The sequence below is a fragment of the Panthera pardus genome, unplaced genomic scaffold (assembly GCF_024362965.1).
Source record: "Panthera pardus isolate Hobbes unplaced genomic scaffold, ASM2436296v1 HiC_scaffold_11, whole genome shotgun sequence".
Lineage (NCBI taxonomy): Eukaryota > Metazoa > Chordata > Mammalia > Carnivora > Felidae > Panthera > Panthera pardus.
In genome coordinates this window covers 100361734-100380898 of record NW_026526666.1, presented here as the reverse complement: position 1 = coordinate 100380898, position 19165 = coordinate 100361734, and the positions used below count along the sequence as shown (strand labels likewise).

Sequence of the window (19165 nt, the reverse complement as noted above, 5' to 3'; positions counted from 1 at the left end):
TAGAATGAAAAGAAAAAACCACTAGGTTGCCTGAGCCCAAGGGGTGGGGGTGGAGATTGGGAAGGGGCTGGAGGAAGTCTTGGGGGTGCTGGAAATGTTCTGTGTTGTGACCGTGGCACAGATGTGGCCTGTCCCTGAATGCGAATTATACCTGGGTCAGGTCGCTGAACCTCAGACCGGCTCAGTGGTGCCCGTCCTCGTCCCCGGGGGGCTGGCAGCGCCCGCTGCAAACCCTCCCCTTCCGGTCCCTCCTGGCCACGACGCCTTGTACGCTCTGAGGCCCTCCCTCCCTTCCCTGTGCCCCCCACCTCTTCTGAGTTGAGGAGCTCTGTGCCTGTTTAACTGCGGGGCCTGGCTTGGTGTGAGCAATAACCCGGGAGGCAGCACCACGGCATTATTAGCCCCATTTTACAGATGGGGACGTGGGGCACAACTGCTCAGTAGAAAAGTCCAGAATCCAAAGCTGTCCAGCTCCACCTGTGCTCTCGGCTACTGCACTCTGCCTCTGCGTTGGCCACTGCGAGGGCCGACAGACCGAGCGAGCGAGCAGGGGGAGGGGCAGAGAGACAGGGATAGAGAGAATCCCAAGCAGGCTCTGTACTATCAGCGTGGAGCCCAACGCGGGGCTCAAACGCACAAACCACGAGATCATGGCCTGAGCCAAAGCTGGGTGCTTAACCGACGGAGCCACCCGGGCGCCTGTCAGATTTTCTTCTTCATGTTTGTTTATTCTGAGATAGAGAGCGCACGTGCGTGCACAAGTGGGGAAGGGGCAGGGAGCGAGGGGAACAGAGGATTTTAAGTGGTCTCTGCCCTGAGAGCAGTGAGCCCGATGCAGGGCTCGAACTCACGAACCGTGAGATCATGACCTGAGCCGAAGTCGGACGCCGAACCGACTGAGCCACCCGGGCGCCCCAAACTGCTTCAAATTTTCCGTCGATTTTTGTTCTGGCGTCAGAGTGGCAGGAGGCTGGGAGATAACCACAGACGAGAAATGTATGTTTTGTGGAAAAGCGTTTGTAATACGAAGTTAAAAAGGGAAAAGTCATAAAGCAAGTCCAGAGGCTGCTAGCAGAATGCTGACAAAGGTGTTTACTAAAAAGCACTTGTAGTTCCTGGAACACTTGTGATCCAGAGACATTTCACATTATAGGCCAGCAGAAGGCCCAAGACTGGCTTTCTAGAAACGGAGAATTAACGTCACCTGACTTGCTTGACTGGGCTCCTCGGAAAAGGTCCTTTGGGGTGTGATTCTTCCCGGTCCACGCTGGGCCACGAACGGCCCCAGCGCCACGCCGGCAACCTTCTATATAGGCGGTGCGCCTCTGAAAGGGGTCCTACCTCCACCTGCCCTGTGACCGGAGTGATAAATGCCTTTATCTGCTGTTGCTTTAAACCGGTGTCAGTGAATGAGGGCACTAAACCAAATTTGGCTGCTTTAAGGTTGGGCATCGAATCCTAGTAAGGCTGCCGAGCCTGGTTGAAGGAAGGCTTCCTTTCCCTCCAGAATCAATTCCAGAAGCCAGTCACTGACATCCGGACGGGGTGGTTTCGGCCTCGGGAGTTATACCACACGAGGTGGAAATAGGACTTGGTTACGGATACTTGGAGATTGGAGAGTGGACAACGGGCGGTGGCTTTGTGGCCTGTCAACCTGACTCTGATTCCTGTTATTCTATCAAATACGAACCTAAGTATCACCGTGAGGCTACCCGGCAGGCGCAATTAGCCACTGGTCACTGGACCTTAAGTAAATAATCGCGGAAGACCTGGGTGTGCAAAGAACCAGGATTTCCTGACTCAATCAGTTGGGTCCTAAGGGCAGGGCCTGAAGTTCCCCCAAGGGAGAAATTCCACCTGTGAATCAAGGTTTCACCCGTGCCCGGGCTCGGTCCTGACGGGCTGCCCCATGGACTTTGGATTTGCCCGGCCGTGCCCCACAGTCTCAGAAGCCAATTCCTTGTGATAAATCTCTCGGTGTGCCTTTTCCCACTGATTCTGCCTCTGGAGTTAAATCCAAACTAATAAACAATAAATAAAAATGCCCACGAGGAGGCGTCCTAGTCCTCAGGCTGGGGATTAAAACACAATTCGAGGGGCACCCGGTGGCTCAGGTGGTTGAGTCGGACTTCAGCTCAGGTCAAGATCTCATGGTTCCTGAGTTCGAGCCCCGCGTCAGGCCCTCTGCTGTCAGTGCAGAGCCTGCTTTGGATCCTCTGTCCCCCCAACCCCTTCCTCTGCTCCTCCCCTGCTCTGTCTCAAAAATAAACATTAAAACAAAACAGAACAAAACCCACAATTCGAGACTTGACCAAATAAGGGGAAAAAAGTAAAATTGCTAATAAAACACGAGATGCTTCCAAGGGGCAGAGAGTAACCACAATACTTCATCTCTCAGTTCTAAGTAAATGTACCTCCTCACGCTCGGGTGTTCATGAACACAGTATGGGTGCTTTCTGCAGAGCCGATCAGTACACAGTGCTGTGGGCATCACTACGTGTAGCTTTCAAGCAGCGGAAATATTAGGAAGAACGAGGAATGGCATTAAATTGTATTCATCTAAATGGGATTCCAAGGCCTTCCAAACGCCCTCCCGCCTCCCCAGAGCTGCCGTTCAACCATCCTTTTACCTTCTTCCCCCAGGAACCCAGAAACCACCTTCCAGCTTGCCCAGGATGGTTGGCTGTGCTCTATCCAGGAGGCCTTCCGGTCTGGACAATTACAGGCTCATGTGATCTAGAAGCCACCACCCTGAGGTCACCTGTAACAGTTCTGTGTTTGTATTTTCTCCCAAATAAGAAGTCATGTTCTGCTCCCAAGAAGGACCCTACTTCTGTTCAAGGATACAACATGCCCCCCCTTCCCCTTTTGCCTCAAATGCCCTGCCCAAAGACTTATGAAATGTCCTCAACTCCTGTCCCTTTGTCAGGACACAAAGCATCCCAACTCTTACAGGGCTGTACCCCAGCGTAACATGAACATGAACACTCAAGACATGACGAATGGACAGACTCAGAATGTTTTACACACACACACACATTTCTATGGGTCACTGAGGCCTTTTTATTCTGCAAACAAAACCACTGGGGATCTCGCCTGTGGACACCTTGTGATTACAACGTAGACAGACTCAGCTGCAGACTCTTGGTGGGAAGTGAGGTGAGAAAACACTGATCTGGGCCAATCACATGATTACAGAGCTAGGATTTCCAGCAGGGTTCCAGATGGTCAAGCCTGGCTTCTGCAGCGGTTCTAAGGAAGCAGTGAGAACATCACAGGAAGGGAGAGGGCATGTGACTAGCAGAGGCTCCGGCCGGGGGCCTCGAGGTGCCCGGGGGACGCCAGGAGCAGAGATCTAATGAGCCGACTCAGGACCACAGAGCTCGGGGTGCGTCGCCCGGAGCTTACTTGGCGAGGGGGTTTCTGAAGCTTCTGCCGGCAAACTTGGCTTTGCTACCCAGTTCCTCTTCAATTCTGGGGAAGCCGAGGACAGAGAGGAGGGGGTGAGAAAGAGAAGTGAAATCTCCACCCCCAAGGCCTACGTTTCCCCACCCGGGGACCAGGCCCCGGCACTCGCCCAGCCTCCTCGATGCGGTCCTCGGAGCCAGCAGGAAGACAGGAGCACCGGGCCCTCCCCGTCCACCCGGCTCCCCCAGCAAGCGGGCCACCTGCTGCCCCTCAGCCTTCCCTGCCTTCTCTGCCCCCAGAGTTTCCCAAAGGCAGACTAGCAGATAGGTCAACACTGCTACTTCTCAGAATATAACAAAAACGCTCTTTAACGAAAGGACAACCCAGTCTCTTCGAATAAATGGCATGGGGACAAAAGGAGGGAAGGCCCTGAATGAAGCGTTTGCATCCTGGTGTCGCACCAGGGGAGACGGGCCCCAGGAATGCTGGGCACGACTGTCATGGCACGACTGAACCCTGGGCACTCTCACAGCACGATGGTTACATCACAAAGCAAACATAACTGTTTTCTCTGAGACATGTGCTAAGGTATTCATAGGTGAAATCACATGGCTGGAACGGGCTGAAAATTCTCCAGCCAAAAAGGCGAAAGGCAGGCGGACGAGAAGAAGCGTGCACGAGTACCAGCAGCTGCCGTATCTACGTGGCGGGGAAGGGCGCGTGCTCTGCCAGTCACGTTTTGTTTAAGGAAAGGGTAACATGGGCAGAACTACGAAAGAGAGGTTTCTTTTCCTGCGAGACTAACAAAAGGGACAAAAAAGGAGGCAAGTCTCCACGTTAAGGAGGTTTCCATGGACACGTTATGATAAAAAGGGACCAGATATCCAGAAGCACTGAACAGTGGAAACCTTCCTGTCGCCCTGAATTTCCTTCTTCACTGAGCCCCGGTTCCCCGTCCACAAAACACGGGTGCTGAACGACATATCCGCTGGGGATCTCTCTTAGCTCTAACGGCTTTGTGATTGTCTGAAGGGGGAGCCTGTTCCCTCCTCCACCAGAAGGTGGCAGCACGGGACCGGCTCCAGCCTTGGGGCCAAGGGGCAAGGTTCTCCGCCCGAGTCACCCACGACCTGACACGGGCGACCTGACACGGGCCCCCCGCCCCGCATGTGCACACGCCCCGCAGAGCCAAGAGCTCCCAGTGCCCCCGGGCTTCCTCTTCACCTGAGGATCTGGTTGTACTTGGCCAGGCGCTCAGAACGGCAAGGTGCACCTGTCTTGATCTAGAAAGGGAAAGGAAAGGTCACGTGTGCCTGCCATGCACTCTCAATCTTCGTGGGCGTTCTGGGCGGGATTTCTGACCCTAGGAACCAGGGGATGAAGGGGCATCCGGGACCCCGTCCGCCTCCCCCCTTCCTGCTTGTGCTCGGGCAGCTGAGGTCAGAGAAGCTCTTTACCTGCCCAGTGCAAAGTCCCACCACCAGGTCAGCGATGAAGGTATCCTCGGTCTCCCCCGAGCGATGCGACACCATGACGCCCCACCCGTTGGACTGGGCCAGCTTGCACCTGAAGTCAGGAAACAACCCAGATGGTTGTGACGGCAGGACTCCACTTCCAGGGCACGGCGGCCCCTCCTGAAGCCAGGGGCTCGCCGCCCCTGGTAGGAGACCGCGGGAGGGGTCGGAGCCAGGAGCTGCCACCAAGCTCTCAACTCCTGGGGATGACGAGAACCCCCACCTTTCTCTCCAGTCAGAGTCCTGAGGACCTTCTCAGCCCTCTAGGTCACGTTTACAAAATAGGGTCTAGCCTCCTTGGGCGGACAGACTTGTTCTCCTGACCGCACCTGTGACCGATATTCTCCACGTAAAATGAAGTCAAGAGCCTGGAGCCACAAAGGGGTCAGGCCCGGGCCACAGCGGCCCGACACCCGAGCCCCCTGGGGCCACGGCTCATCCAGAAGCCACCCGGGACGCCCACCGGAAGCCCGTTATAGTTCCAGCCGGGAGCTCTGGCTGAGACTCTGTGCCTCGCTCCCTGACAGCTGACCCCCCCGGGGACACTCACGCCTGGAGGGACTCGGTCACGGAGCCGATCTGGTTCACTTTGAGCAGGAGGCAGTTGCACGACCTCTCGTTCACGGCCTTGGAAATCCGCTTCGGGTTGGTCACGGTGAGATCATCCCCCACCACCTGGATGCCGGCGCTGGCAGTGAACTTCTGCCAAGCTTCCCAGTCATCCTGGTCGAAGGGATCTTCAATGGACACCACTGGGGAAACGAGAGCCAGGTTTTGCCGGGGAGACCCGAGTGCTGAAGGGCACCCGAGCCTCCTTCCCTCCCGGCTCGCTGCTCGCCTGGCCTCACCCCTCTCCCATGCGGGACAGGACCGGCTCCCCGACCCAGCCCTGGAGACACTCTGCCTACCCACCGACTCCTGTCACAGGCAAGTCAGCTGTAGTCCTGGGACCCCAGAGCTGCTAAGTGGGACACTTCCCTGCCCAGGGTGGCTTGAGTTTAGTGCCATTGAGCATACAGCGGTGGGCTCAGGAAGCCAAGGGCTGGGCTGGTCTCGGCTCCACCCTGGGCACATTTTTTAGCTTTGAGTTCACGCACGGACTTCCTGGTCTGATTCGCGCTCCAACATGTGCTGACCACCCTTGGGCACATCACTGACCCGCTCTGTGCCTCAGTTTCCCTCCCGCGTGAACCGGCATTAACGGTGCCCGGAGGAGCGCCGGCTCGCAGTGGGCGGAAAACACCGCAGGTCGGGTTTTCAAGGCTCGCTCCCACCTGTGCAAGGGAGCCAGGACCGCATCTGCTCAGGTGGCTGTGGTGACAGGGGCAGAAGCCCCGACACTTTGCAAACGACCTAGCACACGTCAGTGCCCGGCTGGCATCCTGGACCCACCTCCCGACTCGCCTGCTGCACCGGCACTTCCGTGAGGCCCTCCCCCAGGGAGGTGGGGGCGCGGGTGCCCCACGCACTCTCCCGGGAGCCCCGCCACCAGCCGGCAGAGCGCTGCAGGCAGTGGCCGGAGAAGGGGCCGCCCCGAGCACTCACCTGGGTAGTCCCTGATGAAGGACTTGTACAGGTTGGCCAGCTCGTCGGGTGTGATGTACCTGCTGGGGTCATCGGGAGACTTGAAGTCCAGGTCATACTTCCCCGCCCTGAAGAACTCAGAAGCGGCGACGTCCATGCCGATGACGACCTTGTCGGTGTAGCCGGCCTTCCCGATGGCGTTCTTCAGCAGCTCCAGAGCTGGGAAGAGAGGGTGGCGACAAGATCGGAAACCAGGCAGGTGGAGCGAAAACGTCCCTGTGACCCCTGCCAAATGGGCACCCTAGCAGGAAGACCACGAGATGCTCTGGCCCCAGCCCTCCGTTTCAGTGATTCCAGTTAACTTTTTTCTGCTTTGGAGCAAGAAACCGTCGGTCAGGGCCCCGGCAGATAACCGAGTGAGAAATTCAGTCTCCACTCTACGAGGCGTTCTCACGGACAGATGCTCCCAAATTTAGCACCCAGGAACAGCTGTGCTGGCCAAGACGCAGTGACGGCGCCCGGCTGAGATCCGCCGTCCCAAGGAACGGGTTCTCAACAGTGCCGAAAGGCTGGGATCCGAGAGGGAGCCCAGCGGACCAAGGGCCCGGGACGGCGAGGGTGACCCCGGCCCAGGCTCTGCTCTGCCTCACGTGGCAGTGCTGCCTGGACGGAAGCGGACAGAGACATTCGGCACCTGTTCCACACCACGCATCTCCAAACTACCACGTTAAACCGTGAGAGGATCATTTTTTACAGGTCCGAATGGCCGAACGTTAGCATTTCGCATAACTGACCCAAAGGGCAGGACGGCCACCCTTTTCTTTCGCTAGCTGCCGCTGAAGGCGACAAAACGTGGCTGAAGCCTCCTTCCCTCCTAAAACCAAAAGCTCAGTCTTGTCCCGAGACTCTCTGCGCCCTACTCAACGCTTCCATTTCACTCTGTGCCTAAGGACTCAAGGCCAAACGACGCCACGTGAGGCTCCCGTGGTGGAACGAGCCGAGGCGGCCGCTGGTCCTGGCGTGGGGCAGACAGCAGCCCGAACACGGAGCGGACTTCGAACCTCTGCCATCGCGACGTGGTGCGAGGATGGCAGGAGTAAGCTGTACGGTGAGCCCGTGCCCCACGGCCGAGCCTGCTTCAGACTAACCGGGCTGCTCAGAAGCCAAATTAGCAAGGAGATTCCTTGTTACTTTACAAAATAGAGGCCCGGCTCCCACCCCCTTCCCGGAACTCCGCTCGCTCGCAGGCGCTCGCAGGCGCATGAAAGGTGGAAAGAGCGACGGCCCCGAGCGGCAGGTGCGGGCAGGTGCTGTGCGCCCGGGGACCCCTCCGGGGCCCGTACCTTCTTTGTTCTCCAGGATGTTAGGGGCAAAGCCGCCTTCGTCCCCCACGTTGGTGGCGTCTTTTCCGTATTTCTCCTTGATGACGTTCTTCAGGTTGTGGTAAACCTCCGCACCGATGCGCATAGCTTCCCTGAAGTTGGCGGCACCAACGGGGAGGATCATGAACTCTTGCATGGCCAGCTTGTTGCCGGCGTGAGAACCGCCGTTGATGACGTTGAAAGCCTGGGGAGAGACAGGCAGATGCGGCATCCGGCCCAGACAATCCCAGCAAGCAGCCCCCTCGCGGCCAGGACACGCTCACCAGGTCTCCCCTGACGCCTCAGGAACCGCCACCAGGTGCACCTGCTGTCCCGGACTGGCTGCTACCTCAGCGAACACCCCCGACCCAACAAGGCCAGTGGGATTTTCATCCCGTCAGCAAGGAAGGACGTGGAGCACGGGGGGGTGGGGGGGGTGGAGTCCCCAGCTCAGGGTCACTCTTAGCAAAGGGCAGGTGTTCACAGTGGAGACCTCCAGAGCTGGCCTGTACCCACGGAGCTGGGACAGTCACGTGTGGATGAGATCGAGCGGTGGGAGGCCTCAGGTCCTCACTTGGGAAGTTCAAAGCCACTCACCGGAACCGGCAGGATGACTTCAGCATTGCCAGCCAGGTCGGCAATGTGGCGGTACAGAGGCACCCCCTTCTCAACGGCCCCCGCCTTGCAGACTGCCAGGGACACTCCCAGGATGGCGTTTGCACCAAATTTAGCTGGAACAGAAGAGTTCAATGAAGCAGTTTCTTACCCGTAACCCTTAACCCTTCTCCTGCCAGCCTTCTGGCCCGCACTCCGACACGGGAGCGCACCCGGCCTGGATCCAGAACCATTCCTCTCTACCGCACCTACTTCCGGCGTCCGACCCAGGAACATGACGGCACGCCGTGAGGATTCATCTGCTTTCTCCCCAGAAGAGAAAGCCCTTTCTCTGGTCTATGGAACTCTGGCAAACTCCACAAACTGCCTCAATCACTACAAAGCAGAAGCCTCTTTGAAGTAACCCCACGCACAAGCTGTCACCTGATATTTCTCCTAATATCTACAAACGTGTTTGGTTTTTTTGGTAGGCCTCATGCCCAGTGCAGAGCCTAACGTAGGGCTTGAACTCACGACCCTGAGATTAAGCATCCGATGCTTAACTAAGCCACCCAGACACCCCCAGAACAAGTTTCGTTATGGTGAGCTGATGGGCCCCGCAGAGCCCACAGATGATCACGCTGCACAGTCCTCGGTCACACATGGTGACCCTCAGAGGGTCGGAAGGTCTTTGGGAGGCCGGCCGACTCCACCCCCGTCACTCACATTTATTTTCTGTCCCGTCCATCTCGATCATCAGTTTGTCAATCTTCTCCTGCTCCACAACGCTCAGTTTCTGTGGGGAGAAGGGAGGGTCAGCCGCTCGGGGGAGCGTGGTCACTCCCCTCCCCGGAACCCAGACAACTTTGGAACTGTGCCAATCCTGAACCAGTTCTATGCTATGCATTTGTATGGGAGGCAAAAAAGGGGGGGGGGCAGGAAACAAGAACCTGGGAGTCACAAAACCGCCTTTTGCTTGGTTTCGCATTCTCAGACGTTTCTCCAAGCACTAGGGAGCCAACGATCAACTGCCCGAGATGCGGACCTGGCGTCACAGAGGTTGGTCTACCTGGGGAGTCCGAAATTACATCCTGTGTAAGGCAGAGAGCTGCCCGGACCATGCTAAGTAGTGCAATTTTGGGGGGCAATAAATAACAGAACTCTGTTCAGGCCAACGAGCTGTGGTCCTCGAAGGTTAAGTGACAGGACCACCCCTCTTGGGCACCCTCAGTGACGGCAAACTTCACACTCTCGAGGGCGATAGGACTTTTGCAAGTAGGTAGTCCAATCATTCCGCAAAATGCTTGATGACTGATCAAAATGAGTGTTTCCAGTATAAAGTAATAAAACTGGTGTCTTTTTTTTTTTTTTATGTTTATTATTGAGAGAAAGACAGAACATGAGCAGGGGAGGGGCGGAGAGAGAGGGAGACACAGAATCTGAAGCAGGCTCTGGGCTCTGAGCGGTCAGCACAGAGCCCGACACGGGGCTCGAACCCACGAACCGCGAAACCATGACCTGAGCCAAAGTCGGATGCCCAACAAACTGAAGCACCCAGGTGCCCCAAAACTGGTGTCTTAAAGGGACACCTGGCTGGCTCAGCCAACAGAGCATGCAACTCTGGATCTCGAGGTTGTGGGTGTGAACCCCACACTGGGTACAGAGATTACTTCAAACAAAAAAGCAAAAAAAAAAAAAACCAAAAAAAAAAAAAAAAAACCCAAAACACTGGTGTCCTAAAAGCTGGCTTAAAACAATTTACTAAAAGTTAGCATTACTTTAAAAACTTCATAATTAACAAAAATCTCTGATTTTATTTATAAAGTGCTTTGTATAGAAATTAAAATACGAAAGGAAAACCACGTATTACTGCATCATGCCACGTCAATAACTTGGGATCTTTTGCTGTTTTCACAAAGCACGTTTGGCCAAAGTCGGCCGTCAGCCACCCAAGACGGGTCCAGGTAGACCCCCGCCAGGAAGAGTGTGAAGACGGCTTCCTTTCCCCAGAGGGAAGAGAGATGCCCAGGAGAGCCCTTCTCACTGCGTTAGTCACACCAGGTAAGGGCACCCGGGCACAAAGAACGAAGGGGTGCGTGGAGATGCCCGGGAGGCCGGGTCAGAGCACGTGAGCTGGCAGAGCAGCCACGAGAAACCGTCTGGGGACCCATGAACAAGGCCCGCGAAGGCCAGGCCGAGGTAAGCCAGCCGGGGACAAACAACAGAGGAGCCTGTGCGCCCCTGGGGAACAGGATGAGTTCAAGGAGGGGAGGCACACGCGGGCCGGCCGCTGCAGTTGGCTCCAGGCCTGAGAAGGCTTCCCTAGCCAAGGGCTTTTAAATCCTTCTTGCCCTCGCCAGTGCCACGGGAGTTGGGGCGGGGTGGGGCGGGGCTGAGGCAGGAGTGGGTTGGGCTGGTGGGTCCCCTCCTTACTTCACCCTACTTTTACGACACTCTGAGGTTCCAAGTCAAATTTTATTCAACCAGAGCTCTGTTGTTTAAACAAAAAGCCAGTAAAAATAAAGTAAATAATTCCATGGTTCGTGAAAAATAGTCGGTCACCGTGGATACTCTGCTCAACACCCAAGAGCCGCTCTTAAAATCTGGATCTTAACTTCCCAAAGGTCAAGATAGTTGGAGGGAAAAATCATGAGACGGTCTCCCGTCGCCCTGATCCAATTCCATGCGCTGTTAGGTGTGGACGCAGGCAGGGGCTGGATTAGTAAAGGTGAGGTCATTCTCATGCAGGACAGGGAATCCAACGGGCTCCTTTAGCTCTCAGAATAAGCTCTTCCATAACCAGGAAAGCCCACTGGCCTGGGAGACGCTCTGATGGCATTAATACATTAGTTATCAGGAGGCAGGTCCTACCTTGCTAATCAGGGCAGGTGCAATAGTTTTATTGATGTGCTCAACAGCCTTTGAGACACCTAGAAGGAACAATCAAATCAAATTACCGGCATTAATGAAAAACAGGCGTGAGCAGCACTGAGCGAACCACCAAGGATATTAACCCAGATATTCAGAAGCCCGCCCAGCGACCTTAAACGGGACCGCTTTCAAATCCCCATTTCTGTCCCCCCAAGATTGGGGTATTTTCTGGCCCAGTCTGAGTGCTCTTACCTAGGACCCCCAAGGATTAGAGCCACACACAGAGCAACCATCTCAGAATGTCTGAAGGGAAGTTAGTTGGCAAGACCATGCACTGGGAACCAGCCGCAGACACTAAAGGATGCCCCGTGTATTACCTGTGTGCACAAGGCTGGTGCCAGGAACTCATTAATATACTTAACGGGTCTGGAGACACCTGACCAGTAGAGATTGACAGAGAAGGAAAAAAGACAGACTCAGAAGAGAACAGGCTGTGAAGGACAGGGAATGAGAGAAAAGAGAGGAGACAGGAAGGCAGGAAGAGTCCTCGGGACCACGGGTTCACCCTCATTACAGTCGAGGTGCTGCAAGGCCTGCTTGGGACCAGCATCCGCCTGAGCCGGGAGCAGCGGGAACCCGTGGGAGATAATCCCCGGAGCGCCGGCTGCGGACTTCCCTAGCTCACTCCATCACCACCCCTCCCCTGCAGTCTTTTCAGACCTTTTCCCGAATCGCCCTTCTCTGAAAATTTAATGCCACAGATATGCTATACTCCCATTTATATACTGTGGCCCTTTGGAGGACCATAAAACGAAGTAATATTGTAGGATTTTTTTTTTCTTTTTTTAATTTTTTTGCCTCCCCCAAGAACCAGTTCCTACCCCTGGGGCGATACTGCCCTGTTGAGAACGCATGGTCTAGGCCCCAGCTGCTGTTCTGTGATTTGGCCACACAGATTCTGTCTACGGTAAGGCGAACTTTGCAAGACAGTAACAGGTCGATCTGCGCACAGCCCAGCAGAGGCTGGCTTTGCCAGGTCCGTGAATCCCCCAACAGAAAGATCAAGCTGCCAGGACTGGTCTGTAGGTGAGCCATTAGCCGGGCCTTCCACACACTCTACTGAGACTAGCCCCTTGGAGAGGGTTGATGGTCTGGAAGGCCCGCGGAGCCCTCCTGGGAACACGGCAAGGCTCTTGCGCTACAGTTCCCTAAGCAGGAATTTTCCAGATTGGGCCAAGTGCAGTACAAATGAGCGTAAGACTCTTGCCCCTGAGCTCACAGGTTTAGGAAGGCTGGAATCAACATGCCAACCCTCCCAGCTCCCCCAGGCACAGAGTACACGCTCACCATCAACACCATGGGCCACATCAGGGTGTGCCATCCTCAAATACAAGGCACGTGGAGAGTGGGGAGGCTGTGACAGGCCGGGAACAGGGGCTGGAGGCGTGGACGAGGCACGCAGCCACGCTCCAGAGGCAGGCAGGGGTTCTTACCTTTGCCCATGTAGCGTGTCTTGTCATTGTCCCGGAGCTCGAGGGCCTCGTAGATACCAGTTGAGGCACCACTGGGCACAGCGGCTCTGAAGAGACCTGGACGTTGAGGGAGGAAGAAATCGTGACTGAGAGACATGGTCCCAGCCCTTGCGGAGTCCCACCCACTCACAGATGGCAGCCATCGGGAAACACGTCCTTCCACCACCTGGGGGACTCAGATGGTCGGTCTCTCCTGCCCTTCACGTGGGGACCATTCTCCAACGCGGATCCTATGGCAAAGCTGGTGAATCTCTCTAGTTTCAAGAAAAAGTTTTCAAGCAGAGCTTCTCAGATGTTCCTGTGCGCAAACGATCACCTGGCAACCTTGTTAAGATGCGGGTTCCGAAACGGGAGGTCTAAGACTCTGCGCCTGTATCTCTAACAAGCTCCCCGTTCGTGTCCTGCAGCTGGTCTGTGACCACCCCCCGGGGGCACCGCCCCACAGAAATTCGATGCAAGCCACTTATGAGGTTTAAGGTCTTCTAGTAGCTACACTGAAGTCGGAAAGTAAAACCAAGGGGCGCCTGGGTGGCTTAGTTGGTTAAGCATCTGATTCGGCTGGGGTCATGATCTCACGGTTTGTGAGTTCGAGCCCTGCGTTGGGCTGATAGTGTGACACCTTCTTGAGATTCATCTCTCTCTCTCTCTCTCTCCCCCCCCCACCTCTAAAAAGAGACAAATAAACTTGTAAAACCAAGAGAAATTAATATTCTTTAATCCACTATATCGAAAAGATGATCATTTCCACGCGTAACCAATAAAAACATACGGAGATATAAAAAATAAGGACAGTACAGGTACGAGCCTGGGAACACTGGAACGCGATCAAGCACCACGCTATGCCATCCTGGGGACACGGGACCCGGCCGTCTGGCTAGACCTACACTACGGAGCATAAACGTAGCTGATCTTGGAAAAGGACGCTGTTAAGAAAGACACTGCAGGGATCTGGCACTGCAGGCAGATGGGTTCAGGGGAGCAGGAAGTGAAGGCGGCCTCTAGAAACTACTTGAAACCGTAAGGGATTTCCCCACCTGAGATATGAGAAGGCAAAGGAACAAAGAAAAAAAAAAATCAAGCAGGCATTTTAAATAAACGGTCCGTTAGTCTGCCTGCGTCACTGCAGTGACGGCGTGTGCAGGACACGTGGTCTCTTGACACGGGCCCTGGCTTTCTAGGTCCCCACCAGGCACTGGACGAGGTGAAGGAGCCTCGAAAACAAGCAAGTGACCCTGATGTAACTATGGGCTCTGGGCGACGATGGGCCAATGCAGGTTCCAATGTTAACAAATGTCCCACTCCGGTGGGGGACGCTGTGCACGTGTGGGGACAGGGGGCCTGTGCTGTCTGTACCTTTTGCTGGATTTTGCTCTGAACCTAAAACTGCTCTTAAAAGTAAATAAATAAAAAAAAAAAAGTGATGAAAGGCTCTTCACAAATCCACTATTTCCTGTCTTTGAAAAGCATCAACAGACACACAAGAGAAAACTTTCCGTTCGTTTAAATTTCAAAAAAATATTTGGTCATTTTAAAGTGTTTCAGAGAGAATGCTCCCCCCCTCCCCCCAACAATCTTCTAGTATCTTGAATCCTGTTTGCACTGTTGGTTAAAGTCCGTTAACTTCCAAATGGAAAGTTCCACGCTGTGAGCAAGCCAGTCTTGCCAGCCGCGAGGAAATTCCCAGTACTCTCCTCGAACCCTGGGGTATTTGGCATGAAGCACGTGCTGTGAAGAAACCCTGTGCCGACAGCACCCGCCACCGCAAGGAACCGCGGGCAGGGCAGGAAGGGAAGGGCCGGGGTTTCTACAGACCATGACTCAGCTCTGAGCGGCAGGTCTGTGGGCTCAGCGCCGCCGGGTGATTCTGCCTGAGGCTCCTTTTCCGACCCCACCCAAGGTCCATTTGGAAACAGCTCAGACATTGCTGGACGGAACACACCAAATTTCCTTAAAGTTAAAAACCGCCAAAAGCTTTTAAGAGTCTCCATTTAAGGGGCGCCTGGGTGGCTCAGTCGGCTGACCGTCTGACTCTTGATTTTGGCTCGGGGCATGATCTCAGTTTTGTGAGATCGAGACCCGCGTCAGGCTCCACACGGAGTGTGGAGCCTGCTTGGGATTCTCTCTCCCCTTCTCCCCACTTGCGGGCGCTCTGAAAAGAAACATAAGAAAAGAAGCCTCCATTTTTCCCACGTGGGCAAATCCCTCCAGGGAGGACTTACAGCTAGGCAGAAAACACGAGCCTATGGAATGGCCCAACACCCAAATGTTAAGAGCTGTCCCCAGCCCTTGGTCTAAGAGTGATTTCTGGAAACAAAGAGAAGGCTTCACATACACTTGCACTCCTCTGATCTTTCCTTTTCGTGGACAAAGCTCTGTCACATCAGACCTGCCATGCTGGTGACGGCAAACTAAGAAGCAAACGAGCGATGGGCCCTTTTAAGGACGAGGAATGGCCTTTCTTCTCCTCACTGACCTAGGAACCAGCCTGCTTTCTGTTTTAAATACCAAGAAGCAGCAGGACAAGGACCCCATGTCTGGCAACCCTCCCCCCCTCCTCCCAGTCAGGAACCACAACCTAGCAGCACATGGCGATCAGACGGAAGGCTTTCACGACCCACCTTTTCTTACCTAAGGCTCTGTCGCTTAATTAAAAAAAGGGGGGGAGGGGGGAGTGTGGTAGCAGAACTGCGGAAAGGAAGGCCCACGTACCTTTGGAGGTATAGAGGTCCACCTCGACGGTGGGATTCCCACGAGAGTCGAAGATCTCTCTGGCATGCACCTTGAGGATAGACATGGTGACTTTCTGTGGGGAAACACAGTTCATATTTTCCATAAACCATAATGCAGTTTTGGGTCATTCATTTGAAGAATCACTTCTGAGGGTTCCTGGACTAGAAAGGAAGAATTGGTACCGGACAGATATTGCATGCAAGGCTGGCAAGAGTCGGGAAGCCTGCTGGACCCAGCTCTGCAGGGCCTCAAAAACCCCAGCAGCCCAGGGCTTGTCCTCTAAGCAAAGAAAGCCAGAAAATGTGCGCCAGGGAGAACCCAAAACCACCGGAAAGATTCATGTGCTGCCGGCATGCGGAACAGCAGAGGAGGAGGCGGTCTGAAACGGGTTATTGTCAACAGTTCCCAACGAGGGCTGGCGTGGGAATGGAAGGACCAAGTAAGGACGAAGGGGACGTGAAGGTCGTGAGCAAACCCACCCAGGGCAAAAAACAAACAAAAAAACCAACAACCCTGATGTGATCCGAGGAGGAAAACCTGATTTGTAGTGGACCAGTGACTAGCTAGGGACATAGGCAGTAAGATGTTCAACTGCTGGATATGGGATGCTCAGAAATTTTGAGGCCAGGAGTGTCCTTGGTCTGTGCACAATCTTTGCCATTGCCCGTTTCATGCTTCATCGTACTTGGATCTTTACCAAGACCGGACGCACAGTGACATCTAATTAGTATTTCTTTCAACAGGCATTTTACCCATTCAAAAAAACTCACTTAGGAAATGTCCTAAGTTGAAAGAATAAAGATTCTATTTTTGCTTTTTTTAAAAAAAAATTTTTTTTTAAATTTTCTAAAGTAGGCTCCATGCCCATTGTGGGGCCTGAGCTCATCACCCTGAGATTGAGTCACATGCTCTGAGCCAGCCAGCCCCCCCCCCCCCCCCCCCCCCCAGATTCTATCTTTGAATGCTAAGATACTCCACGGGAAGAGGCCTTCTTTGAAAGCACAAACAAACAAAAGATCTGCCACAAACAGCAAATAGCAGATCCTCAAAGAAAGCCCTCTCTCACCTTCCCCTCCAGGGGCTCCCAAGGAAGAAATGAACTTCTAGGACTGAAAGAGGCCTAGTGGAATTGGGCGAGTGTTCAGAGCCATTATCTAGCTGGGCTCCTCTCCAGTATCTTGCCTGGAATGTTCTGAAGCAGCAAATGGCATCTTTCTTTTTTATGTTTCAAAATTAGACACTGAAGTCACTCCTGTGGCTTCGCTGTCTAGGTTAACAATGGAGTTTTATTCATTAGCCAACAAAAAAAGGCATATAGTTTTTATTATCTTACAAAAAGGCAAATTCGTTTACACGTATTTTTTAGCTTCATGCTTTTGGTTAAGTCCGAGTTTTGGCAAATTATACCTGTGTATGAGTGCCACCACCAGACAAAAGAGTCCCCTCAGGCACTTTGCTGTCAATCTCCCCCCCAACCCGAGGCTACCAGCCTCACTTTATAGGTTTTAGCTGCGCTTTTATTTTTTAAATGTGTATTTATTTTGGGAGAGAGTGGAGGAGGGGCAGAGAGAGGGAGAGACAGATGCACTTTTAAACACATCTTTATTACACTATGTCCTCAGGCAGTTGTAAGATCTCATTTTTTGTTTCATGTTAGAGACATTAAGACAAAGTATTCAACTTATTTCAGGGTGTGAAAATAAAATTAAATTTAAATTGGATAGGAAACTTTTCCTGCAGTCATTAACGTTCAATAAGCAGAGACAGCAAGGAGGGCTGGTCTCCACAGCTCATCGGCCTGGACCCCGGTCCAGGGGCAGCACGTGTGGACCGGGCGGTCAAGGGCCGACGTGTGTCCTCGGCTGCGAGTCACCGACGGGCCACACCACCCAGAGGGAGCCCACATTGTAGGGGGAAAACGAACAGGAAGTTTTCGTAAAAAGACATCCTTTCTATGTCAGATCGGGGGCCGACTGCGAGTGGCCAGGCCGGGCAGCGGGAGCAGCTCCGGCCTCACCTGGGCGAGGTCGCCTGGAGGGCTTTCCCCTTTATGCAACGGTTCTGCCGCCGCCTCCTTAAGAATAAGGACTTTCTGAAGTTCCATTCATTAGTCGCTGCTCCTTCCGTCCCCCAGCCGCCCGACTGCAGGCCGAGGGCCCCCAGCCGGGAGCAGGGGCTGCTGGTGGGGGGAGGGGATCGCGGCTTCCTGGGCATCTCTCCCGTCCCTGCCCCTTCCTCCATTTTAGGAAAGGCCTGGCGCTAATGAGCACCGGAGTTAGGCCCGCGTCTTCCCCAAAGCCCTGCACCCTCCACGCCTGCGGCGTCCTACTCCCGAGCTCCCGCAGGTTAAGAGGCCCCCTGAGTCCATAATCGCTGGCTAATCAGATCCTGCCCCCGCCCCGGGCAAAGCCCGGCGCCGCGCCCCTGGTCCCGGAGGCCGGCTCGCACGTGCCGACCCGCCCCTTCCACGTCCCCGCCGGACTCAAGGGCAGGGCCCCCCCCAGGTCTGGGCGCCGGCTCGGCAGCCCTTCCCCGAGCCCCTACCTGACCGCCGGATAGCGCTGCCCGGGAAAGAAGCAGAGGGTGCCGCAGACACCGAGCGCGAGGATAAGCCGCAAGGTCTCAGCGCGCCGAGTGCTCTAAGCGGGTCTCCGCGCCGCCTGCCCCGACTTCCTGCCCAGCTCCTCGAGGCCCCGCCCACTTCCCCCGCCCCCCGGCCCGCCCCCGCCACGGCGCCTCGTCATTGGCCTGGCGTGCCGTCATTCGGGCCCGCACCTCCCTGGAGGGGGCGGGACTGCAGCGGCCGCTGCGGCCCGGAGGGGGAAGCGACTCCTCAGGACGGGGAGCAGAGTGGGGCCGGGGGGACCCCGACTTCCCCATGGCTGTGTAGGGGTGCGGGCCAGCCCCCGTCCCGACGCCCTCCACTCCCGCCCCGCGCTGGGACCTCTGGCCGAGCGGGGTCTGCGGTGCCGGGGCCCCGGGGAGGGGCGGGGTGGGGCGGCCGGCATGAGGGTTCGGGGTTCCGTCACGTACTCCGAGTCCCGCACGCACGCAGCGTCGCTCCGGCGCCGCACGTCCGGCCCACGACCTTGGCGACGACCTGCGCTGCCCTCCCCACCCCCCCACTTCCCGGCCTGCCCCGCTCCGCAGCGGGGTGCAGGAGACCGGGTCGGCCTGGAGACGTTGGTGGCCTCGACCCTGCTCCCAGGCCGGGTTTGCTGCGCGGCCTCGGGGCCCGGTGTTGGGGGCCACGTGCGCCCGCCCGCGCTTGCGTGCTGCGCGCCTGGCCGCCCGCTTGCCGCGGTGACCCGGTCGTTTTGTTCTTGTGCGTCGGTCAGACAAAGGGTATCAGGCGACGTGGCCGAAAGGAAGTTAACTTCCCCCCAGTTGGAGCTGATGCCTTTTGAGCACTTCTAGGTGCCAGGCACTCCTCCACGTGCGTCCCCTGTGGTCCTTCGGCCTTTAGCTCTTAATGTTGCATCTGCAAAGGAGACTTCGTGTTCCTCCCTTTCTCACCCGATACCTGTGAACCATAGGTGTGATGATTTGGGACTGGAATTTCACACAGACCCGGGGGAGTTCTCAAAGCTCAAAGCAGGCGGTATTCCACGGTAGTCTGGCAAATGAAAAA

At 55.4% G+C, this 19165-nt stretch overlaps 1 protein-coding gene across 2 annotated transcripts; it reads right to left on the bottom strand.

The window, feature by feature from the left end:
* Positions 1-3039: 3039 nt before the first annotated feature.
* Positions 3040-18219, bottom strand: ENO1 (enolase 1). 2 transcript variants are annotated; one of them, XM_019461283.2, is made up of 12 exons: positions 18079-18219; positions 15514-15607; positions 12766-12861; positions 11650-11708; positions 9128-9197; positions 8405-8538; positions 7790-8012; positions 6468-6665; positions 5473-5674; positions 4866-4974; positions 4633-4691; positions 3040-3474 (listed from the first exon to the last, which is right to left on the bottom strand). In XM_019461283.2, exons 2-12 carry the CDS (start codon positions 15596-15598, stop codon positions 3405-3407), a joined length of 1305 nt encoding a protein of 434 aa, XP_019316828.2. In that variant the 5' UTR covers positions 15599-15607; positions 18079-18219; the 3' UTR covers positions 3040-3404. The 2 variants fall into 2 exon arrangements, with proteins under 2 accessions (XP_019316828.2, XP_019316827.2); XM_019461282.2 differs by lacking the exon at positions 11650-11708 and adding an exon at positions 11273-11331 and having other exon boundaries at positions 18079-18216.
* Positions 18220-19165: the final 946 nt, after the last annotated feature.

Coding starts and splice junctions, on each gene's coding strand:
- ENO1 (XM_019461283.2), bottom strand. CDS start 15,598: ATGTCTATCCTCAAGGTGCATGCCAGAGAGATCTTCGACTCTCGTGGG. Junction 8,539..9,127: donor GGACGGGACAGAAAATAAAT/GTGAGTGACGGG, acceptor CTTCTGTTCCAG/CTAAATTTGGTGCAAACGCC. Junction 8,013..8,404: donor AAGTCATCCTGCCGGTTCCG/GTGAGTGGCTTT, acceptor GTCTCTCCCCAG/GCTTTCAACGTCATCAACGG.